General features: G+C 45.5%; 1 protein-coding gene across 2 annotated transcripts in view; it reads right to left on the bottom strand.

Annotated features, from left to right (window-relative positions):
* LOC144755859 (uncharacterized) overlaps nucleotides 1-16,467 on the bottom strand; it is a 65,181-nt gene extending 48,714 nt beyond the window's left edge. The window contains exons 1-2 of one of the 2 annotated variants that reach the window (XM_078645204.1): nucleotides 15,982-16,467; nucleotides 15,390-15,686 (exon numbers count right to left, since the gene is read on the bottom strand). In XM_078645204.1, the coding sequence (XP_078501330.1) occupies nucleotides 15,390-15,686; nucleotides 15,982-16,432 (748 nt within the window). In that variant the 5' untranslated portion in view covers nucleotides 16,433-16,467. Of the gene's footprint in view, nucleotides 1-14,730; nucleotides 15,687-15,981 lie in introns of those variants that run through there. The other variant, XM_078645203.1, reaches the window with a different exon arrangement.
* Between the last annotated feature and the right edge of the window lie 9,362 nt (nucleotides 16,468-25,829).

Here is a 25,829-nt window from a genome sequence, read left to right as displayed (position 1 = left end):
TTGGGCCAGTGATACCACTAGCTGAGTATCGTCGGCGTACGACACAATTTTGATGCCGTACGGTTCGACGATCCCAGCCAGTGGTCTCATGTAAACATTAAATAGCACAGGGCTCAAAGAAGAGCCCTGTGGTACTCCACAGCTGAGAGGCTTGCTGGTTGATATTATGTCGCCATCGAAGATCTGGAAAGATCTATCGGACAGGAAGGAGTCGAACCACCTTAGAGCGTCGCCTGAGACTCCGATGTCCCGGAGACGGTTCAGCAAGGTGGCATAGCTGACCGTATCGAAGGCGGCGCTAAGATCAAGGAGGATCACTGCCACTGATCCTCCCTGATCCAGCACCCTTCGGGATTCCTCGGCGACCGCTAATAAGGCAGTTTCGGTGCCATGTTTCGGCCTGAAACCTGTCTGGGATACATCCAGTAGAGAGTGATTTTCAATGAACTGGACCAGCTGGGCATTTATGTATTTTTCCAACACCTTGCCAACCCAAGGGAGGAGTGAAATGGGGCGGTAGTTGGAGTGGTCATCGGGGTCCAGGTTAGGTTTTTTCGGCAACGCCCGTACCATGGCTTGTTTCCATGCTATAGGAACCGTACATGAGGCTATGGATGTATTTAGGAGTTCCAGAATAACAGGCAAGGTGGCTGCATGTGCTTTTATCAGAACTTCTGGTGGGGCTGGGTCACGCGGGGAGCCTGATTTAACTTGGCGTGCCATTCTGCCGAGGGTGTCGAGGTCCAGGGGGGGGAAGTGCTCGAGGATTGACTGTTCTGGGAGAGGAAGGATTCTAGGGGAGGGTAGGTCGGCTGTCTCCGGGGCTGTGGCTCCCGTTTGCAAAGTGGAGTATATTTTCAGGACTTTGTTATGGAAAAAGTCTGCAAGCTCGTTGCATTGGTCTTGGGTTTTGCTCGGAGGGGGGGCGGTATTGACACTTGAGCAGTGTTTTATTATCTGAAAAATTTCCCTGGGCTTAGATTTAGCCTCTAGGATTTTATCAGAGTAGAAGGTCGCTTTCGCCGTCCTAATCCCATCTCTATAAGCCTTTATAGCCTCTTTGTAGGCTACCTTTTTTTCCGGGAGAAAATCTAAACGCCAGGCTCTTTCTCGTTGCCTGCAGCAGCGTTTTAGTTCTCTTAAGGAGTCGGAGAACCAGGGCGCAGATTTATGCATTCTCTTAGATGAGGATCTCTGGAGGGGAAGGATCGTATCCTCATGACTACAAATAAACATTACATTAGACAAAACTCAATTATAGTTAAATGACAAAAATACATTCAAAAATTGCACCATTATATCATGTGAATCATGTACAAATCATAAATGATTATATAATCCTTATCAATTTCTAGGATTAGCTTCTGTGTACAATCCAAAAAAGGACCAATTTGTAACACTCATTTAATCTTAGTGTCCTGATTTCCTAGTTCGACTTGTTCCTAACAATACAGAAAATGCCGACGCGTTTCTAGCCACGGTTAATTCCTTTGTGGGCTTTCATCAGGGCTTCTTATTGAATGCATATTAGCACAATCTCTTGGAAGGCTCTTAGACGTAAGTTTGGTGTAACTTCAATCAGTTTGTGGCGACAATACAGTGGGTTTTCTTTTACTCATGTGTGTTTTCGCCGTTCTTTATTGCGTGTCTATTCCTCTCCGCAGTGAATTCTGTATAAGAGTTTGCGATGTTTTAAACAGGTTCTCCCATATCTCTAAGCACTCCTCAAAATCGAAATTCCAAACTCTAATCTTGTTTTTAAATTCGAGTAAGGGAGAAGGAACTCCAGAGGGCCAGAGGTTTCAGAACCCCAAGTTTCGGTGATAAAAACCCAAGGGGCCTTTTTTGAGAGACAAAGTCATTGAATGCAACATTATTACGGGCCAAAGACCTAGCATTTAGGAGCAAGCCAGCCTCGCTTAGAAAGTTAGGGACGGGCGACTGACTTCCAGGTTTGGCAAGTTTTTTGTGATAATGATATCGCGGGCTTATAGATCTTAAAACCCCTTTGCAGCATTGGATATTGACAAGATTGTCAGGGAATGAGGTAAAGTGACATGATTTGAACAAGGGTCTGAGTGCAAGAAGTGTAGAATGGAAGTACAACTCACAATTTTCTTGGAGTGTAAAGCGAGGTCCAGCCCATCTGGCCCCTTGCGCGTCCTCAGCGCGGACGGGCGCAGACGGGCTTAACTTAGGCGCAACTTTGGCGCACGTTCGCTGGGCGCGTCGAAAATCATCCCATTTAAGTATGGCCGATCGCGAGCCTGGCGCCCCACCTGATCAGGTTCGACCAATGAGATCGGGGGCCACCTGTTCGCCGACGCGCCCTCCACACAACCGGGAACACCCGTGGTGGACCGGGGCACAAGGCAAATGAGGTAGCAGATGAATAAACAAGGGGGCTAAGTGAGGTAAATGTGCAAAAAACGCTATATTTAAAATGCGGCGAAAATTTTATAAAATCAGATTTCTAAAGTAACAGAATAGCATGAGCACAAATAGCATTAGAGACGCAATCCCAAGAGCATATTAGTCATGCACTGGGAGTAGGGACCATCAGAGCAATTCCAATCACCCCGTTTAAGTATGGCAGATCGCGAGCCTGGCGCCCCACCTGACCAGGTTCGACCAATGAGATCGGGGGCCAACTGTTCGCCGATGCGCCCTCCACACATCGGGAACACCCGTGGTGGACCGGGGCACAAGGCAAATGAGGTAGCAGATGAATAAACAAGGGGGCTAAGTGAGGTAAATGTGCAAAAAACGCTATATTTAAAATGCGGCGAAAATTTTATAAAATCTGATTTCTAAAGTAACAGAATAGCATGAGCACAAATAGCATTAGAGACGCAATCCCAAGAGCATATTAGTCATGCACTGGGAGTAGGGACCATCAGAGCACTTCCAATCACCCCGTTTAAGTATGGCCGATCGCGAGCCTGGCGCCACACCTGACCAGGTTCGACCAATGAGATCGGGGGCCAACTGTTCGCCGACGCGCCCTCCACACAACCGGGAACACCCGTGGTGGACCGGGGCACAAGGCAAATGAGGTAGCAGATGAATAAACAAGGGTGCTAAGTGAGGTAAATGTGCAAAAAACGCTATATTTAAAATGTGGCGAAAATTTTATAAAATCAGATTTCTAAAGTAACAGAATAGCATGAGCACAAATAGCATTAGAGACGCAATCCCAAGAGCATATTAGTCATGCACTGGGAGTAGGGAGTAGGGAGTTGCACCAATGGGCTCATAGAGCCATCTACCGCCTGGGGAATGCAGATACTGCACTCTCCAATGAGAGAAGGCAAAGCATATTGCTAAAAATAGATCCCAAATTGGTCGAACCGGCCACTAGAGAAGGAGGAGCTGCCTCCCAGGGTCTACTCTTTTAGGACAAATTAATCAGGAACATGGCTAAATACATGGGAGTATTTAGCTCAATTCAGAAGTCCCAGAAAGACATTAAGAAAGTCATCCAGGATATGGTTTTTGGCAGGGCCGGAAGAACACAGGGTTGGTTACTCGGCTGTGGCCAAAGCTCTTCAAGACCCTATCTGAGACGTGGCGCAAGATTTACACACCCAAACTTCGCTCCACACTCGTCATTATACCCACAGAAACAAAGACCTCATGGAAGAGGCTTCAGAGGTGAGCGGATTCAGAGAGGCTGTTCAGCAGGTAAGAACTATGAAAGACCTTTCAGATATCCCTATAGAGGTGGGAGGGAGACCAGCCAAATTTTGTGGAAACTGGAATTCGGTGACTCAGGCCCCTTGGGTCCTAGAGACAGTGAAGGGATAAAGATTGAAATCACAGATACACCACTAAAATGGAAACTTCCCCCAGAAATGATATCACAAGAAGATTATATGTTAGTAACACAAGAGGTAGAGGATTTATTGACCAAAGGGGCAATACGAGAGGTAACGAGTCAGGTTTTTTCAGCAATACATTTCTAGTAGAGAGGAAGGACTAAGGGAGGAGACCAGTGATCAACCCAAAACGGTTGAATGAATGGGTGGTCTACCACCATTTCAAAATGGAAGGGGTGTACCTCCTAAGAGATGTGCCAAGGAAAGGGGATTGACTAACTCGGTTAGATCCAAAGGATGCATACCTGACCATACCAATTTGGCCACCACACCAAAAGTTTCTCCAATTCACCTGGATGGGAAGACTTTGGTAATTCTACAGTCTTCCTTTCGGACTTTCCTCAGCCCCTTGGTGTTTCACCAAAGTTCTTTGTCACATAGCAGGATGGCTGAGGGCGAGAGGGGTGAGACTAATACTTTACTTAGATGATATCCTGATAATGGCACAGTCCAGAGAAGTGGTCTCACGCCACACAGATCTTAACATTAGCCTACTAGAACACCTGGGTTTTGTCATAAATAGGAAAAAATCTTGCATGGTACCAAACCAGGAAATGCAGTTCTTGGGTTTTGTTACAAACACAATAAGGGCAGGGTTGAAATTACCAGGAGAAAAGTTAAGGAAATTTCGCAAAGAATTGAGGAATCTCTTAGGGAGAAAGAAATTTCCCTTGAGGGCACTCGCAAGGATCCTAGGCATTTTGACCTCAACAATCCAAGCAATCTACCCAGGTATCTTGTACTACCGGGAACTCCAAAGACTCAAAGCCAAAGCATTGAGAACATGTCACACTTATTCTCAGATGCTATCTCTGGACCCGGATTCAAAGAAGGAACTACTGTGGTGGAACGGAGAAGCATGGAATGGCAGAGCCATTTTTGGGGACGATAGTGATAGAATCGGACACATGTTAATAGGGAATAGGGTGCATATGTGGCGACTCATCGGCAGGGGAATTCTGGACAGAACAGGAGAAGGAGTTGCACATCAACTGCTTGGAATTACTGGCAGGTTTATTTTAGCCAAAGGCGCAAAAGACCCGAGAAAGGGAATAGATATGGATCCCAGATCCTGCCAAGACCATCTCTTAGACATCAAAGGCCCATTAACCAAAATATTAAAAATGGCAGAAAACACCTACATTGGTGAAACCCAATAGGTTCTCAAAGAGCTATGTCAATGGGTCCAATGGACCAGCTGCCTTCTAGGCAAGGCTAATACTGCTATTTCCACCGTGCGAAGACAGGGTGTCCTATTTAAAATAGACCCCAAATTAATAGAATTGGCAACTAAGGATGGAGGACCCAACTCACAAGATCTCCTCTATGGGGAAGACTTTATAAGAGATATGTCAAAATATGTTGGAGCATTCAGCTCCATTCAAAGTCTGGTAGGGCTGGGAGAATGCCTCAGCGGGAGGTGTTCTTCGCGAGCCAGTCTTTGTGTAGAGTCGGCACGTGGGTTTGTTTTTCTCCAAGAAGCTCCAGCTGCTATGGCAGTGGGGTATGGGCTCAGGCTTTTCAAAGAAAGCCGGCCTGCAGCAACAAATGGCGCAGGCTGGTCTTTGAAATAGAACGATTGATGGGCAGAGAAACTTGACTGTGAAAACCTGGAACCATGGCCCAGGAAGGGTCTTGATGTGGTATGGGCATGGCCGGGGAACCGACCCCGCATTCTCCCGGCCCTACCAAAAATAAGAAAAGAATAGAAGATAGAAGCGACATCGTTTAAGTCAGGGCTTTAATTGGGCCGGGTCTTACTAATGCTGAGCAACAGCAGTTTTTTAAAGGGGGCCTCAAAATGGGTCTTTATCTGGCTCTTTTTTGTGACCTAGCACAGGCGGTCCGTTTTTTCCTGGACTTTAGTGACAGCAGGCACATCAATGTGTGCGTGCTCACACTGCTCACTTCTCACTAGTGGAGAAGTTACGGCATGACGTAGGGGAAGGGAAATCTTTTAAAAAGAGTCATTTTCTCTCTGGATTTTCCTTCTCTTTTTGAAACTCAGAGCAGCAACATTGTTGTGGTATCACCAGGGCTTTAAGTGGAACCTTTTTCAATGGTATATAGAAGCCACAGTAGCTGCCTATTTATCTTATGCAACTAACAACATTTGGCAAAGCCAATAGTCCTTGTTCTATGTATGATATTACTTGTTGTATCATATATCTGGATGCAATGACAGAAACAGCAAAATACAAGTTGGGCGGCACACCATGCTAAACACAGATTTTTAGCTCACATGTTTTTAAAGCCACACCCTCAATTACATGAGCCATGCCCCTTTGAGAGACCCCCTAGTTTTTTCATCCCACTTAAAGCCCAGGTCTTAGTTCTCTTCTTGAGATAGAAACTGTTGGACCTAGTGTTACCAAGTCACATAGGGTAGCCTGGCCTAGGGTAAGACAGTCAGTTCCTAGAAGCACAAGTGTAAAGTTTGCACATCACCCAGCAGTAACTCAATGCACTTCCACACAAAAACAACACTACACCAAATTTGTGGAAAAATATGGACTGGTTTATAAAAATATTTTGATTCACTTTATCTTTTTCACACCATTATTTCTCCTTATGTTTCTTTTAACTTTTAAAGTTTGATATCACATTTCAAAGACATATTTCATTCCCTTTTGTCAATTACATAAGAGTTCAGCACTAAACTTTATCCACCAGTTTTCTAACAATACTACACAGTCAATGAAGAATAGCAGTGGATTAAGGAAATCAGCCTATACGGTTCCCTCAGTAAAACATAGGCATTTTAAATAGACAGATTTAAGGCGATAACAGAAGTTTCCACAGTTGATTCCTTTGGTTATGAAACCTCACACAGCTCAATGACAACTGAAGACAGGCAAGCTAAACCTAACTCCTACCAGTGGCTAGCTCACATTATGTCTGCCTTAGCTTTAAAGATAACACAACACTTCTCCTTTTATTCAGGAAAACTTGCACAAAGGTGACCCTTTTTCTTATTCTGCACACTTATTCAGAACCATTGTGCTCCTTCCTTCACCTGATCGGTGGGAGACTTCCCCCCCGTTATTCCCTGAAGTAGATTGCACCCCAGCAGGGAAATTCGTCACAGGCCGCAGTCCGAGGCTCAGGAAACCTGTCAGGGGCGTTACTCAGAAACTCCCCGCCTCCCCCTGGATTGAAGAACAAACCCCCGGCCGGAGTTGGTAATGGCTACGCCAGGGGTAGGGATCTCCGTCAGCCTTCCCTCCCCTTTTGGCTTAAGCCCCGCTTACTTCCTTTTTCTCCGGTGAGGTCCCTTCAACTGAGGCGTTTCTCTTGTGAGCACTGAGAGCGCTCCGTCTGTATTCCCTGATAGAATCCGCCCTGCCCCACCAAGCCGGCACCTCCGGGTTCCTCCTCACTATACGTGAACCTACGGGGAGAGAACGCCTCCGCTTGACGACGCGTCCAGCTCCTACTCCGTCCCGAAACGCCGCGCTGCACTTCCTGGATGTCGGCTTCGCGCTCCACCTCTTGCGCGTCTGACACGCCTCCGCAACCTCTGACACGGACGCTGTCAGTCGGGGATTAAGCGCCGCAGCTTCCTCCTCACTCGCTCGCTGCAGAGAGACGTCTAGACCAGGGGAACACCACGATAGGCAGTTCTCCACCTCACGAAGGGGTTCTTGATTCACGAGGGGAGAAGAATCCACTCCAGGCAGGCCACGGTGATACAGGTAACCTGATGACGACGGTGAAAGCGTAGTTGCCTTAACGTTCAATTTCACGGGGGAAAAGGAGTTTGATTTCCGGTAAGAAGCTGACAGTTCCACAGGCCCCCTTTTCTCACTGGTCCTGGTTAATAGCTCAGCCTTCATCCAAGGCCACAATCCCTCCTTTCCTGAGGGTTCTGAAGAAACGCTACTCCTGTTGGGTCCGGTCAGCAAGGGAGGGGTAGCGTCAGCAGGCAGGAAGCAGCCCCACAAGACTGTCAAGTCCTTCACACTGCGCCAACCTCCTCTTCTTTCAGCCTATACTCCAACTAACTTCTCTTCACACTGCCTCACACACTGCACAAAATGGCTGCCCTAATCTTGGCCTTTTATAGGCTGACCACCAAGGGTCCAGCAAGGTCCAGAAATTTCTAGAAGATCCTATTCTGATCTATGGGCCCTTCTCCTGGGGCGGCAGTTATGGCAGTTGATGACCACCATTTTGTGAGTTTCACAAATCTAGTCAGAAGTGGCACCTAGGCCTCAGGGAAAAGGACTTCGAGGGTCAAAGAGCATCTAATCCCTTGTCAACACCGCAAAGAAAATTCAGTGGACATAAAATTTAAGGGATGTGAGGGGCAAAAATGGGACAAAAATAAATAATAAATAGGAGGGACAACCCAAAAGGGCAGACAGGTCTAACAGAAACATACTCCTTTGGGTTGATAGGACCTGCTAGTCATGTCTAACGCATGGTGTCTTTGAAGGAACTCAATAAACAAATGAGGGAGTTTACCCCAAACCAAACTCAAAATAAGTGCTGAGATGTGTACAAGAGGGAGAAAAGAGGGAAATCAATCCTTTCTTAAAAGGACCCCTCACTCACCAACCTAGTTGGTGACATGCTTCATCATTGGGGTCCCACCCGAGCAGCCGAATGCCACTCGGGTGTGCTTCAACGTCTGATTACAGCGGAGCAGCTTTTTAGATGACAGTAGTGCAGGTGACTTGAGTGTGAAATAGTGAATTAAAATCGTCTTTATTGTTCTCCAAATTTTAATATGGAACAATAAGGTGAGGTTAAAAACAAAGTGTGATACCTGTGCAGGTTAAATTGTCCTGAGGTAGCTAAGTATTTTGTGATAATAAAAAGACACGGACAACATGTTTCAGCCTGTTGATGACATTGCTAGGCTTTCTCCAGGACCTAAATAATGACCCCAGGGGTATGCACACGCTAAGGTGTACCCATCTCTGAATCAGATGTGAACCATGCCGTTTACTTACAGTATGATTGCCTTTCAGCCTTTTGTTAAAGGTAAATGGAACCTGGAAGGAAAAGATAGAAAATCATCTATGCCATATGAAAACATAACCAGGTCATACTACTCATACATATCTCAATTTGCAAATTTGCAATATGGTATGTATCAGGACCGTACACCCATTCCATGCCGGTTGAGCACATTGTGCGCTGTGAATTTTTCGCACCTATACATTGTGATTATTAACAGACAGAGTGCAATTTCACCCCTATTCCAAACTTCATACCCACACTGTGCATTATCATAAGTGTGTGTCATTGAATTCAACGCTATATTAGTGGAATAAATAATGGAGCTTGTAAAACACATTCACATGCACATTATTGAGCTAGTCCCCGTGTGTAATAAAATAAATAACAAACATGGAGGAGAGATAAAGTTTCAGCTTACTTGAGACTAAATTATGTCAAGCCCCATGGAAGCCGTTGGGGGGGCGTCGGTCATAGTCAAACACTGTTATGAACAAACACAAATATTGTCCGTTACGACACGTACCTTGTTAAAGTATATTCACCAAAGCGGAGCCCACCTGCATTGTAAGTGATACTCACGTCGTCAAACCGTACTGCCTGCCTTCCTACCTAGGGAAACACCACACATAGAACCGAGGATCACTCTAAATGGGTCCCGGCGGCTTTTTACTAGTTTGGGAAGTACTCAGCACTTCCTGTAGCGTGACGTATGACGCTGTCACGTATTGCCGCCATGGGGTGTGGTTACGGAATCTTTCGTCCAGTTTCAATCGGAAAGTGTTTTTCAAAACGGGGACTTCTAGTGTTGAAAAAAGCAATCGATATGGAAAGTTACTGCTAATGTGTGTGTGTAAGTCGTACAATCTTCCTCAAATATTGTTTGGCTTGTGGGTCAAAATAATGACACGTTAAGACCCCAAAAAATATCTGAACTTTCAAGCATTTACTAATGCGAGAGGCTTGGCATTTCCTAACACGTGACGTATGGCATGGACAAGTGTTGACGTATGGGGGCGTGGTCAGGGATTACCTTCATAATAATATTAATAATCCACATTTGTAAAGCGCGAACAATCACCCGTAAGGGTCTCCAGGCGCTGGGGACCATCTGGAAGATTAAGCAAGCTATTGCCCAGAGTCACATGGTGCTGGGCTAATCTGCCGCCGGCGCCGGGGATCGAACCGTGATCCCCGGATTCCAGCATCAGTCGCCCTGGGCGCGGCGCCACACCTCTCCCTTCATGTAGTGTGTTAACGATGAGTATTATTGGAAACTAAATAAAGTGTGAATAAACACTCCCAGGATTTTGGATGGTTATGGAAAAATTGTTCCCTACACAAATTCGAGTCAGAAATGATGGCATGCTAAAATCCCAAGCGACATAAGAGCATTATGGGAAAAAGTAATAAAACCGTTTTCTAATGCACGGGCCATGTCAGTATCCTGATCAACAACAAAAAAGTGATTGTGTCCATGGATAACTGGTCTTAGACCCCTCAGAATAAGGCTATCAAGTCAAACCTCTAGATGTTGGGTGAGCAATACAGTTTTCAGCATTTAAACATATTTGTTGTTCTATCATGCAGATTCATATGGAACCATAAATTAATGACTTCCCTCTTCCTGAAAAATATGTAACCAGCCTTGTGGAGGTTATATGTCCCCGGATCAGTGATTTACTTCTGTTTTAATGAATTTCAGGGTATATTGTCATTTAAACCCTCCTTATGAGTAGACAATCTATATATCCAGTGCTGTTCTTTTTCCAGCAGACACTGTTGAATATTTTCCCTAGCTTTGACTAGTTCGATGACTGTCCACCTCATATCGTTGGTGGTATGGTTAGCCTGGAGGAAATGTTCAGTGAGTTTGGTCGTGATTTTCTTGCACCTAATAGTGCTTTGATCTTCACATATCCTCTGCTTGATTTTTCTCCCTGTCATGCCTACATATCGTTGGCCGCACAGGCATGTTATAAGATATACAACATTCATGCTATTGCAGTTTGTGTGTGCCCTCTGGGTCCAGATTTTCCCAGGTTCCAGGTTCAGTGTCTTATTTGCAGTTGTTAAATGGCATACACTGCAGTTCCCGCAGGGATAGTGGCCTGTGATGTTAGGTAAGCCCCATGCGTTAAGTGCAGTAGTTGTGTTTTCTTGTTCCCATTTTCTCGGCGAGTTGCCACAAGGGTATCTTTTAGACTCCTCACTTTTTTTAATGAAAATAGCGGTTTTCCCAACATAGATTGCCCGTCTGGAGGATTCTCCAATGTTTATTGATGGATTTTGTCACCTGGTTCGAGACAGTACTGTATGTAGTGACATATGTTAACGGTATTTCATTAGTTGTTATTGGTCTATCCTCCAAAAGGACTACTTGTGGTTTATTCCTAGCACATTCTGACAGGTATTCAGTATCTTATCTGGATATCCTCTGTCAGATAACTATTTTGAAAGATCTGCTGCTTGGACTCGGTAGATAGAGTTCTTGCTGCAATTACGTCTCAGCCTGAGGTACTGCCCATACAGAGGATTCTTCCTCAACGCCCAGGAATGAAAGCTCTCAAACCTAAGGAGATTGTTCTTAGCGGTAGGCTTTTGGTAGGTCTTTGTTTCCAACCTGCCCTTCTCCTTTGTAATTGTAGTATCTAAGAACACTATTGTGTTTGGTCCATTGAATGGGTAAACTTCAAGTTGTTATCACAGGTGTTTATCCATGTGAAAAAATCAGTTAGAATTTCTTTGGGTCCTTTCCAAATGACAAGGGCGCCATCAATGTATCTTTTCCAAAAGATAATGTGTGCGGAAAAAGAACTGATCTCGCTTAATATGTATTTTTTCTCAAAATCGAAGACATAAAGACCTGACACACTGGGGGCAAAGGTGCTGCCCATGGAAGTCCCGTTGGTTTGGAGATACAGGTCTCCCTCAAATTCGAAAAACTTTCTTTTCAATGCCAGAAATGCACATTCCAGAATGAAATGTTTGGGTGTTGTGTATGTCCAGTCTTTCTCGCTGAGGGCTTTCCTCAGTACTTCCAAGGTCTCATCCTGTGGAAGACTGATATGGAGACTTTCAATATCAAAGCTAACCAGAATTGTTGACTCATCCACGGTAAGGTCCCTAAGGAGATTCAATAGACTCTTGGTATCCTTTAGGTAAGTCTCAGTGCTTTAAACGAACGTTTTCAGAAAAGAGTTATAAAATCGGGATAAGGGTTCAAGGAGTGACCCTATCCCAGACAGGATGGGTCTCCCAGGGGGTGGGATTTTATTCTTGTGCTTTTTGGGCATAATGGAGAAATTTTCGTCTCAGCAAAGTCCACCAGAGATTTTATTAATTTTTTCAATTTCTTTGTAGGATTAGTGGTCAGAGGAGTGGAATTCTTTCTATCGGTTAGTAGACGGCGGCATTCTGTTTGATAAGTTACCTTGTCCTGCACCACCACTCCTCCCCTTGTCTGCCTGTTTTATAATTATCGTGTCAACATTTTTCAGTTTCTCCAGAGCCAGATTCTCCTCTTTACTTATACTGAAGAACCGTTGTTTATCCTCCATGTTCTCAACCTCGTTAAAAACAGCTTGTTCAAATGTCATCACCTCCACCAGAATCAAGTGGAAAGGTGGGGTGAATGTAGACTTCAGACGCAAACCTGTCTCACATTGGTCCGACGGCTAATTCACAGTTGAGACCAAACTTATCAAACCTGGCTGTTGAGACAAAACCCAGCCCTTTATTTAGGACTTTTTCTTCTGTTGGAGTTAGGGTCCTAGTGGACACATTTTTGACTAAACCCTGCTGCTGCTTGTCCCCGCCTGTGGTTCTTGTGTCTTGCTCCTCGTGTTGTTTCCCACTGGGTCCTCCTCCTCCCAATGTACCTGGTTCTGTCCTTCCCTTCTGCCTCTTCCCCTCCTGCCCCTCTCTAAAAAAGGCGTCCTGAATGTATTTTGGGGTGGAAAAGGTTGTGGGACGGGTGGTTGCCAACCAAACATGTGGTGCTGATGGTGTGGGTTAAATGGGCTCCCCTCAAGGGGGCATTAAAATTGGACCAAGCGTTCGGAGGATTTTGAGGTTATCCTTCCATAACTATGCGGGGTGCATTCATGACAATTAAACCTTTTAGTGCAGTATTATTCCTAAGGTATTCAGTCAATATAGTGCTGTGTAGTATTGTCCTAATCCTATTCTTCTTTTGTTCTGTTAGCTTGTCCCAATCAGTGGTTTGTGCTATTGTCTGTGTAATGTTAGCATCTGCGAAAAGGGAGGGTACCATCAGGATGGCATCAACCTCCTCATTTGTAAAAGATAGTCCTTGGTTCTCCCCCATGTTTGTTAATAATGAGTATTTTAGCTCCAGGAGGAACTATAATCCAGTTTCAAGTGATTTAGGGTCATAGGTATGAAGCAAATTTTCATTCGCAAATGCTGTGATTCGCAAAAACAAGCGTTTGCGAATGAAAATTCGCTATTCGGAATGTATGTAGCAAAAGTGGCTCTCAAAACAAGAAATCGCATAAAATGCGATTCCTTAATTTGCAAGATTGAAAAATCTGCGAATTTCCTGCGATTTCCTATTTTTGAGATTTCCCAGTGTGTGAAATTCGCAAACGGAAAATCGCAAAAAAGAAATCGCAATGGAATGTATGAAAAAATCGCAAATTGTGATTTTCGGAAATTCGCAATTTACAGAATCGCAATTACCACCAAGTAGGAGCAGGTGGTAACCAGGTGCAACCTATTTAAGGAGTACCAGAATGCAACACTTTTTTCCACAATGGCGGGGCTTTACTTGATAGCCAGGAGGATATGACTCAGAGCTGCTGCACAGAGGAGGAGACCCCAGGAGAGGATATTCTGTGCGCGCATCACCATCTACCAGCGCACTGAGGAGGACATCTACACCCACTACAGACTGGATGAAGACAGTATTCTTGATTTAATTGAAGAACTCAGACCCTTCCTTGAACACCTCACACGCAGGACACATACCATCCCCACTCACATCCAGGTCCTGTGTTCACTACACCTGTTGGCCTCAGGTAGTTTTCAGGGGGTGATAGCCACAGCAGGAGGGGTGTCACAAAGTGCACTTGATGCCATGGTACAGAGGATGCAACACCACATTTACTTCCCAAGCACCCCACAGGCACTAGACCAGACCAAGCAGGACTTTTACCAAATTGCCCAATTTCCCCACGTGATAGGATGCATAGATGGGACACATGTTGCAATATCCCCCCCCCCTCACGTGTTCAGGAACAGCAAATGGAACAGCAAATGCTACCATTCACTAAACATACAGGTGGTGTGTGATGCCAAACACATCATCACTGACATAGTAGCAAAGTATCCAGGCAGCACACAATACGCTTTCATCTTCCGTCACAGTGGGATATACCGTGGACTCTCAAGAGGGGAGTTTGGCGAGGGATATCTACTAGGTAAATGCATTTCAACATAGGGCACATTTGTACTGACTACCATGTGCAGTTCAGTGACTAACCATTAACATTTCAACCCACAGGTGACAGTGCATATGCAGTCCGGGATTTCCTTTTGATGCCCTACCTGAATCCTGCCAATGCTGGGGAGCGGCGATACAACAGCGCACACATAGCAACCAGAGGCACCATTGAACGCACATTCGGGATACTAAAGAGCAGATTCTGCTGCCTCCATAAAAGTGGAGGTGCCCTACAATACAGCCCACAAACATGTTGCAAGCTAGTGATAGCATGTGACATGCTGCACAACATCGCCACGTGAGATTACGCGCAACTATTTCTAGGTAAGAAAAAATGACACAATGCCATATCTTATGTGTGTGACTGTGTTTTTATTCCTTAATTGCAGGAGAAATAATGTCACACATCCTTAATGCCAACTAGTCACGCTCCATTTGTCATGCACATGTTTTCCGCACAGTGCAATATAGAAACAGGAGTGAGTGTAAAGTCAAGTCTGTAGCTCCCCTCTCCCAGTGGTATCAAATTAAACAGCTCATATGCGGCGCAGCCTAGCTGAGGCCCCTGTTGGTTGTTGCACAGCGTTATCCTCATTGGACATTGTAGGCCTATTGTTTCTGCCACTACGGCGCCTCTCCATGATGGGTGGTGGGGTGTTGCTGCTTCGCTCTGACTGTGCATTCCTATTCACTGGGAGTTAGTACTCCAGGCCCTGTAGTATGAACTGCCCGCAACTCGTCAACAGCAGATGTTACCTGCACAAGTGCAGTAGCTATATCCTGGCTACCATGTGCAAACTCCCGCTGCATGTGTATGCTGCGCCTGGACAGGATGTTTGTGGCAGAGGCCAAGCGGTTAATGGCCCGTGTATATCGATCCAGGCGCTGCAGCTCTCGGCACTTAGCAGCACGGTCTGCACGTAGTTCTTCACAAAGCGCCTGCATGGCACCCCTCAGTTCACCCGTTATTCCCCTGAAGCCTGCCCTCACCTCTCTTTGTAATGCTTTTATGTTTTTTACTTGCAGGCGCTGCACCTGCAACATATTCATTTCCAGGCCTGAAAACACTGATTCCTCACCCCGATCTTCATTATTGCTGGTTGTGCGACGTCTGCACCTGGCTGTGCCTTGTGGGACTTGGTGGTCTCGTGCACGGACTTCTTGCTGTGGCTGTGTGGTTTCGAAGAGCACATTTTCATCGCTGTTCTCTGCCTCACACTCCATTGGTGGTAGTGGTCTTACTATGTTTCTCCTTTGTTTCTTTTGAGGGATGACAGGGCTGTCCTCCCCGTCTGTGTGCTCCTCATGCCCTGCGTCTCCTAAGTTTGGACGATCATTCAATGTTCCACTGCCTGTAGGCTGTGTTGTAGATGGTGCTGTGGACAGAATAGCACACATTTATTAACTGTACTCACTTGCACTGTGAAAATAATACATTTCACCGTTTGGGATTACATTTGTTAATTATTTCCCTTTCCTGACCTGCACATGCTATTTGGGACTGGCTGGCTGAAAATGCACAACTTTGAATTTCATGTGACTACATCTCCCATAATGCATTGCTGTGTCTGCCTGTGTACCTGCCCTGGACTACAAATCTTTTTTCCTGCCCCAATGTCGCTGCTGGGGGGTGTTTGGGTGGTGTTAGGGGTGTGATGGCATGCTTCTTACCTGGTCCAGATGCTCGTTGATCGGAGCTGTCTTGATCGGCCATGCCCATCATGATTTCTGGTTGCAGGGTTCCCTCCACCAGTTCCTCCAGAGGTGTTGAGTCCGACACTGTTGAGGTCCCTCCACCGGTGTGCCTGGACTGCTCCAGCCTGGCAGCTAACTTCTCTTTGGAGAGCTGACTCAGGTCATACCAGCGCTTTCGTAGTTCATCGACACTCCGGTGTGTCACCCCCACTGCGTTCACTTTCTGCTGTATTTCAGCCGAGATGCGCCTTTTGCGGGTCTCTGGCACCTTCAAAGATTTCTTGCCAAACAGTAACTCATGATTTGGCACCATTTCCTGTATTAATGCCTCCAGTTCAGAGAATTTCTGTTTCCTCTTCCTTGCACATTCTCCCTCCTGCTGCTGCTGCTGTGTTTCCTGGCTGGGCATGTCTCCAGTTTCAGCCATGTTGATGTAAAAGCGCAGTTCACTCGCCAGCACTCCTTCACTCTGACTCTGACTCAGCAACTCAAGTGCAGCATGGGTAGTCAGTCACTTCCTGGTTGTGATGGCATCAAGCTGCACCTGAGTTTCCGATTGGCTGATTTGCGAAATTCGCAAAATTGCGATTTTTCCCATTAGGAAATCGCAAAATTGCGATTTCTTAAGGTTAAGGAATCGCATTTGGGAATCTCGCAATTAAATAGCGATTTTTACCGAATCGCAATCTAATTGCGATTTGTTACATACACACCAATTTGCGATTCTCAAAAAATTCGCAAATTCAGAATCGCAAATGGGTACCTTGATACATATGGCCCTAAGTGCATGTAGGTAATTATTTATCTGACTTATTCACATCTGGACTTTCTTATAGAAGAGTTAAAAAAATAAATCATGTGAAGCATGCAGGTACTAAACTCACCTCGCATCTTGCACTTCAGAGAAAATTTAGATTTTTCACAGCCTGATAGGTAGAAAATCTGGATTTTATTAAAGACACGGAGGCTAAGATTATGCAAATCTCCTTTATTGCCCAGCTCACAGCAGCAACAATTGAAGAGAATATGGAACTTCAAGAACATTCTAAATTAGTATAAAGTCCAATAAAGGGTAGCCATCTTCCTTCTTTTCCTGGAACTGCGAACAAGGTAAATTCAAGTAAATAAATATTAAACTTCGATGAAGAAAGGTTGAATTGTTCTCTCAAGCCAACCCAGAAGAGGTATCTTAGTCTGCAAGAGAAAATGTAAGAGGTCAAACAATTATAACCCTAAGGGTGAGTTACAACAACATGGGTGTAGTAATTGAAAGTGACACCGGTATCTTCAAGAAGTCAGGTTCTTTATTAAACCCCCAGTACAGGAGACAGCTGAGGTACATCAGCAAGAAAACAGGAACTTCATATAACTGACTCCCACGAACCCCACACACAAGTAAACAATTCCAGAACACAGTAAGCATTCTAGCTCTTAAAGCAACATACTACACAATCCCCCTTCTTAATGAAACAATAAAAAAATAAAAATAAAAAAAAACAATCAAACAATTCCAAATTCTTGGGCTTTTTAACAATTCTTCCACTTGAAGTTTTAATAATAGTATCATTAGGGACACTGGAAGTACTAGGTGACACAGTTTTGTCAGTTAAATCATCAGGATACATATTGGAAATACCAGGAATTACACGAGAAGTACCAGGTAACACATTTCCATCAACTTGTAAATCACACTCGGGAGTCAAGTCAAGTCAAGTCAGAGAATTTATATAGCGCACTACATACCCAGAGGGTCTCAAGGCGCTAAAGGAGGGGTGGGGAATTACTTGTCAAATATCCACGTTTTAAGTTGCTTTCTGAATGCTAGGTGGTTCTGGGTAAGGCGAAGGTAAGTGGGAAGTGAGTTCCAGGTTTTAGCTGCCAGGTATGAGAAGGATCTACCTCCCATGGTGGTCTTGTTGATGCGAGGTACAGAGGCAAGGGCTTGGTTGGAAGATCGAAGCTGGCGGGAGGGGGTGTAGAAGGACAGTCGTGTGTTGAGGCATTCTGGTCCGATTTCGTAGAGTGCTTTGTGTGCGTGGGTTAGGAGCCGGAAAGTGATCCTCTTATTGACGGGAAGCCAGTGGAGGTTTTTCAGGTGATCGGAGATATGTTCTTTACGCGGGATGTCTAATATGAGCCTGGCTGAGGCGTTTTGGATTCGTTGGAGTTTTTTCTGGAGTTTAGCGGTAGTCCCGGCGTAGAGGGTGTTTCCATAGTCCAGTCGGCTCGTGACCAGAGCGTGGGTGACCGTTTTCCTAGTTTCGGTGGGGATCCAACGAAATGTTTTTTTGAGCATGCGAAGAATGTTGAAGCAGGATGAGGAGACGGCGTTGACTTGTCTGTTCATTGAAAGTGAGGAATCCAGGATGACGCCCAAGTTCCGTGCGTGGTCTGTCGGGATGGGTGCTTTTCCAAGGGCTTCTGGCCACCAAGAGTCGTCCCATGCGGAGGGGGAGGTACCTAAGATGAGGACTTCTGTTTTATCTGAGTTCAGTTTCAGACGGCTGTGTTTCATCCATTCGGCTACTTCTTTCATTCCTTCGTGAAGGTTCGTTTTGGCGGTGCTAGGGTCATTGGTGAGTGATAGGATCAGTTGAGTGTCGTCCGCGTAGGAGATGATGTTGAGGTTGTGTTGGCGGGCGATGGCCGCGAGGGGGCTCATGTATACGTTGAAAAGGGTGGGGCTGAGTGAAGATCCTTGTGGTACGCCGCAGATGACTTCAGTGGCCTCTGACTTGAATGGTGGAAGGCGGACTCTCTGGGTTCTTCCGGTGAGGAACGAGGTGATCCATTCCAGTGCTTTTCCTTGGATTCCGATGTTTCTGAGGCGCTGTAGAAGGGTGCTATGGCAGACTGTGTCGAAGGCTGCGGAGAGGTCGAGGAGGATGAGGGCGACTGTGTCTCCATTGTCCAGTAGAGTTCGAATGTCGTCTGTTGCTGCGATGAGGGCGGTCTCGGTGCTGTGTTTTGCTCGGAAGCCAGACTGTGAGGAGTCGAGGGATTTGTTGGCTTCGAGGAAGGCGGCGAGCTGGTTGTTGACAGCTTTCTCGATGACTTTGGCCGGGAATGGAAGGAGCGAGATGGGGCGGTAATTTTTGAGTACGGTGGGGTCCGCTGTGGGTTTTTTCAGAAGGGCGCTGAGTTCAGCGTGTTTCCAGCTTTCCGGGAAGGTGGCGGATTCGAAGGAGCAGTTGATGACGTCTCGGAGGTGCGGTGCTATGATGGAGTCTGCTTTGTTGAAGATGTGGTGAGGGCATGGGTCTGTGGGGGATCCTGAGTGGATGGAGTTCATCAGGCGGATGGTGTTCTCAGTGGAGATTGGGTTCCAGTCATTAAGGATGTTCGAGGGGGATGAGGGTCCAGCAAATGGTTGGGTGGGTTGGTCTCCGGGTTGGTTGTCGAAGCTGTTGTGGATGTCTGCAATTTTGTTGTGGAAGAATGAGGCTAGGGAGTCGCAGAGTGCTTGAGTGGGGGTGATGTCGTTAGAGTTGGCCGAGGGATTGGTAAATTCCTTGACGATGTTGAAAAGTTCCTTGCTGTTGTGGGCGTTGTTATCTAGTCGTTCCTTGAAGGTGGTTTTCTTGGCCTTTCGGATCAATTGGTGGTGTATGCGGGTGGCGTTTTTGAAGGCGTCCTTGCTGCTGGTGGTTGGGTCTTTTTTCCAGGCCTTCTCAAGGGAGCGGCAGAGTTTCTTGGATTTCTTAAGATCATCGTTGAACCATGAGGCCTTCTTGCTGCCAAGTTTGCTTTGTCGTTTTTTCAGTGGTGCTAGGATGTCGGCGCTGTTGGATAGCCATAGGGTGAGGTTGGTGGCGGCTTGGTCGGGGTTTGAGGAGTGGGCTGGGGGGTTAAGGAGAAGCGATGAGGAGATCTGGTCGATGGTGATTTTGTTCCAGTTTCTTTGCAGACTTGGTTGGGGGTGGTTGTTGGGTTTGGGTTTGTTGTAAGTAAAGTGAACGCAGCTGTGGTCAGTCCAGAGGAGAGCCGTAGTGTGGCTGAAGGAGACATGATTGCTGGAGGTGAAGATAGGGTCGAGAGTGTGACCTGCGATGTGGGTGGGGGAAGTGACCAGTTGTTTAAGTCCGAGGTTGGCGAGGTTGTCCAGAAGGGTGGTGGAGTTGCGGTCGTTGTTCTTTTCAAGGTGAAAGTTGAGGTCTCCCAGAAGGATGTAATCTTTGGAGGGGAGCGCGTGTGGAGTGATGAAGTCCGTGATGTCCTCACTAAATTGTGCGCGGGGTCCTGGTGGCCTGTAAAGGAGGGTGCCTCTGAGTGTGGTCTTGGGGTCGATGTGGATCTGGAAGTGAAGGTGTTCAGAGTTGGCGAGATTGACGACAGAGCTGGTTGAGATGTGGATGGATTTCTTATGTACGATAGCGATTCCTCCTCCTGTGTGGCCAGTACGGTCCTTGCGTATGATCTTATAATCTTCTGGGATGGCAATGGTGATGTCTGGGGCGGAGGAGGCGTTCATCCATGTTTCTGTAAGGAAGGCGACGTCCGGGGAGATGGTGTCTAGTAGATTCCATAGGTCAATGGCGTGCCTGTGGACCGATCGGGTGTTGAGCAAGATGCATTGTAGGTGGTTGGGGTCAGGAATCTGAGGTGTGAGCGTAGCGGAGTTGTTGACGGTGCCGATGAATTTGCAGGAGTAGCATGAGAAAGGTCCATGGGTGTGTCCAGGAGCGGCTTGGACGCAGTTGGTGGAACGGCCGGGGTTAAGGGCTAGGAGGGTGGTGGCATCGTAGGTAATGCGGGAGGGCTGGGCAATGCGAGGGCCAGGGGGTCTGGCGCTGGGCGCGGTCCAGGCGCGGACGGGCGTAGACAGGCTTACCTTTGGCGCGACTGGGGCGCGAACGCTGCGCGTGGACGCTGCGCGCAAAAGTAACGGTCATATAGGGATGGTGAAGGGGGAGGGGCGAGGGCGGCTCAGCTGGGAGGCGGGGCGGGCTCAAGGGAACGGAGCACAACAACAACAATACAAAATGGAGGGGAGGTCAGAGCAGGGCGCCGGGGGATATCGTACAAACAATATGCAGGTCACAATCAAAGCAAGCCAGCAAAGCAGCGACCAAGCAATGTAAGCGCTGGTATATTCCTGGCGTAATTAGAACAAACTATGTCACAATCAATGCAGCTTCGCAATACGATACCACGTCTCAACGAGGAGACAGGGGAGCGACCACTCGAGGCAGGAGCGAGGAGTGGATCACAGCGCTGCGAGGTCAGGGGGCGCTGTATATTGGTAGTGGGAGGGCGGCTCAGCTGGGAGGCGGGGCGGGCTCAAGGGAACGGAGCACAACAACAACAATACAAAATGGAGGGGAGGTCAGAGCAGGGCGCCGGGGGATATCGTACAAACAATATGCAGGTCACAATCAAAGCAAGCCAGCAAAGCAGCGACCAAGCAATGTAAGCGCTGGTATATTCCTGGCGTAATTAGAACAAACTATGTCACAATCAATGCAGCTTCGCAATACGATACCACGTCTCAACGAGGAGACAGGGGAGCGACCACTCGAGGCAGGAGCGAGGAGTGGATCACAGCGCTGCGAGGTCAGGGGGCGCTGTATATTGGTAGTGGGAGGGCGGCTCAGCTGGGAGGCGGGGCGGGCTCAAGGGAACGGAGCACAACAACAACAATACAAAATGGAGGGGAGGTCAGAGCAGGGCGCCGGGGGATATCGTACAAACAATATGCAGGTCACAATCAAAGCAAGCCAGCAAAGCAGCGACCAAGCAATGTAAGCGCTGGTATATTCCTGGCGTAATTAGAACAAACTATGTCACAATCAATGCAGCTTCGCAATACGATACCACGTCTCAACGAGGAGACAGGGGAGCGACCACTCGAGGCAGGAGCGAGGAGTGGATCACCTGTGATGAATATCAGAATCCAAACACTCAGAATTCAAACAATCATTCCTGGGTTGAGGGAGATTAGATGAGGAATCTTTGAACTGAGAGCTCTCAACACTAATGTCCCACCAACACGGTGAACATTGACTTTCCTCTACTTTGTTGCCCCCTTTCGATACAGGAGCGAGACGACTAAAATGCCACACTTCTCCATTATGCAATAAAGCAGTGTTATTCATAACCTTGACTACCAACTTAGGCTCACTGTAAATACTTTCGCCCTTGATGGTTTTCCTAGCACTTTTAACACGAACCCATTGGCCCTTGGACAAACTAACCTCTTTAACACCATGTTTAGAATCAAAGTAGATTTTATTCTTCATCTGAGAGTTTTTAATATCCTCTTTCACCCTAGACAAATCACAATTAACCATGCCACCTTTATTCATCCAACCTGGATTAACTTTAGAATGTGGGATTCTGCCTCTCATTAGGGAAAATGGACTCTGATTGGTAGAACCATGAACAGTGTTCCTATAAGCCCAAAGAAACTTTTTTAACTCACAACTCCATGATAATCTGCCTTTGTTTGCTAATTGTAACATACCATTAATATTGCGATTAGCCCTTTCTACAATACCATTACCAGCAGGATGATAAAGAGCTGTGAATCTTTGTTGAATACCAGAAGACAATAAGTAATTTTTCATTTCTTGGGATTTAAATTGTACTCCATTGTCCGACAAAATGTACTTAGGGAAACCTTCTCTCAAGAAAATCTCATCCAAGAAATTAACCACAGTCTTGGTGTTGATAACATTGACAACACTAATTTCTAGCCACCTTGAAAACGTGTCAATCAAAACTAAAATGTATTTCTGTACACCATCTTGCCACATAACAGGGCCCATAAAATCAATAGCTAAAACTTCCCAAGGAAACTTTGGACAATCCGGTGACGCCAATGGTGGATTAAAGGTTTTAAAGGTCTTATCAGAAACCTCACACTGGACACCAGACCTAACACATCTTTCAACCTCAACATCCATCCTAGGCCACCAATATAGTTCCTTCACACGAAGTTTGGTACGAGTAATCCCAGAGTGACCCTCATGACAAAGGTCAATAATCTTCTTCCTCAAGTCTTTGGGTCGAACAACTCTATCACCACGAACAATCAACATATCTGAGATACTGAGTTCATCCCGAACTTCCCAGAATCCTCTTAAATCATCATTGACAATCTTTTTATCCATGCCTTTCCAACCTTTAACAATTAGTTGTCTCACCACACTCAAGATTTGATCAGAGTTCTCTGCATCACACCACTCTTCCTTGCTGAAACTACTCTGAGCAGTGTCAAAAGATACAAGAGCAATAGAAAAGTCATTCCACTGATTTTTATCCAACTCAATCAATGGCAAAGACATGCGACTCAAAAAATCAGCAGTGAAATTCCTTGTACCAGGAACATAACGAATGTCATACAAGAAATCTTGAAGTCTCATTGATAGTCTAGCTATCCTAGCAGTGGCATTGGTGAGACCATGAGTCGTTAACAACTTAATCAAAGGTTTATGATCACACCGAACTACAAACTTCCGTCCCCATAAGAACTTACGGAAATGTTCTAAAGCCCAGACAACGGCGAGTGTTTCCCTTTCTACTACAGAATAACGCTCTTCAGTAGGAGTGAGAGAGCGCGAGGCAAATGCAATGATAACCTCTTCCTTGTGTTCATTCACCTGGGTAAGGACACTGCCTAAACCTTTACTGCTGGCGTCAGTTGTAACAAAAGTATCGGCTGTAGGATCAAAACCTTGTAAACTAGGAGCTTGGGCAATAGCTACTTTTATCTCTTCGAAAGATTTCTGACACACGTTGCACCAATTAAATTGTACTTTGTTTTTCAAAAGAGACCTCATGGTGTGAGTTTTTTCAGAAAATTTGTCAACAAATTTTGCGTAAAACTCTGCAAGACCTAAAAACGATCTAAGGTCTTCTTTTGACTTGGGAGCAGGAGCATCTCTGATGGCACTTACCAAACTAGACTTAGGCTTTATCCCTGAGGCACTAACTTCATGCCCAAGGTAAGTGACACTCTTCTCTGCAAACTTACACTTTGATGGTTCTGCCGTGACACCTTTACTTTGGAGAATACTCATGACTTTCCTCAAACGCTCATCATGCACACTCTTGTTAGACCCCATAATCAAGATGTCATCTTGAAAAAAAATCACCCCTTTGAGGTTGCCAAACAGTTACATACATACATACATACAACATACATTAATCGCTGAAAAACTGCAGCCGCGGACGCAAGTCCGAATGGCATGCGGCAAAATTGATAGCACCCAAAAGGGGTACAGAATGCAGTAAGATGTTTACTCATGGGATGCAAGGAAATCTGGTGATAAGCACATGATAAATCAATGGTTGAAAACCACTTAGCACCACGGGTCAAAGTCAACATCTCGTCAATCCTGGGAAGAGGAAATTGGTCAATATTGATATTATCATTTAAATACCTTAAATCAATACACATGCGTATTTCCTAGTTGGAACGTCTGGCAATCACGATCGGAGAAATCCAATTGGATGCTTCAACAGGTTCAATTATACCAGCATTTAGTATTTTGTCAATTTCCAGTTTTACTTCATTGCGGGCAATTAGAGGTATATGACGCACCTTATGGATTTTTGCAACGGAATTAGGTTTGACTCTGATCTTATGAGAAAAACCTTGGAGGTTTCCAATACTCCCATTGAAAACTTCGGGAAATTCCTTCATAACCCAAACTTTAGTATTCTCAGATTCACATACAACCAAAACTGGCTCAGGACTATTAGGATTTAGAATTATGTCTAGTGACCGCTGATCTCTCCAGCCTAAAACAGGTGGTCCATCCTCTGCTACATAAAGTTTGCATATAGCTTTTCTACCCTTGAATTCAAACCTCAAGGTTCTAAAACCCAACATGACAATATTTTGCCCTGTGTAACTAGAAGGAATTACATCTGAAGGTTGCAATTGTGAACCAATCTCACCCACAAACTTTTTGACCGAAATAGATTTAGGTATAATAGTAAAAGGTGAGCCAGAATCAGCTGCTACCTGTACGTTTATGCCACCAAAAGAAACAATGCATAATGGTTTGTTAGTGTCATCGCATGTAATGTTCACAACTACGTGCCTAACTTTGTTACTAGGGGTATTTGAATTCTCTTCATAAAAACTTCCATCCTCATCAGATAAATCAAAATCATCATTTGTCACACAAGTGACTTTAGTTTTCTTTAGAGAAGTGTGTGATGTACTACCACACCTGTAACAAGCAAAAAATTGGGAAGACTTATCCTCTTTCTTAACATTCTGGCGTGGTTTCCAATTTTGATATTGTTTCGACTGTTTAAAATTTGGATTTTTATCTCTCCTTGTATCAATAATCTTATTAACAGACATTTGATCACTGGAGCTAGAACTAGAAACAGCCTTCGCACACCTATCAGAAAGTTCTGCTTTCTTTACTAAGGTAATTATGTCTTTAAGACATGCATCCCCTTCTATCCACAATTTATCTTGAACATTCTTATTTTTGTTGCACATAACAATTTGATCTCTAATCATATCATCATGAAGTGATCCAAATTTGCATTTGAAGGCTAAATCTTTAAGTGCAGAAACGTAATCCTCAATGCTCTCATTCGTATCCTGTTTCCGTTTGTAAAAACTACGTCTGGAGACTGCTACACATACAATAGGGGAATAATGATCATCAAGATCTGAAATAGCACTTTTAAAAACATCAACATCACCAGCCCTTTCAGCTTTCTGCATTTGTAAATATACTCTGAGACCTTCAGGTCCTAAGCAGTGCAAAAGAATTCTCTTTTTCCTTTCAGGAGACATAATGCTGCCATTATCTTCAAGAGTAGCTACATAATTTAAAAAGTACTCTTTCCAATCT

This window comes from Lissotriton helveticus, chromosome 5_1 (assembly GCF_964261635.1).
Source record: "Lissotriton helveticus chromosome 5_1, aLisHel1.1, whole genome shotgun sequence".
In the NCBI taxonomy this organism is placed as follows: domain Eukaryota; kingdom Metazoa; phylum Chordata; class Amphibia; order Caudata; family Salamandridae; genus Lissotriton; species Lissotriton helveticus.
This window is presented reverse-complemented; position numbering and strand designations above follow the sequence as displayed.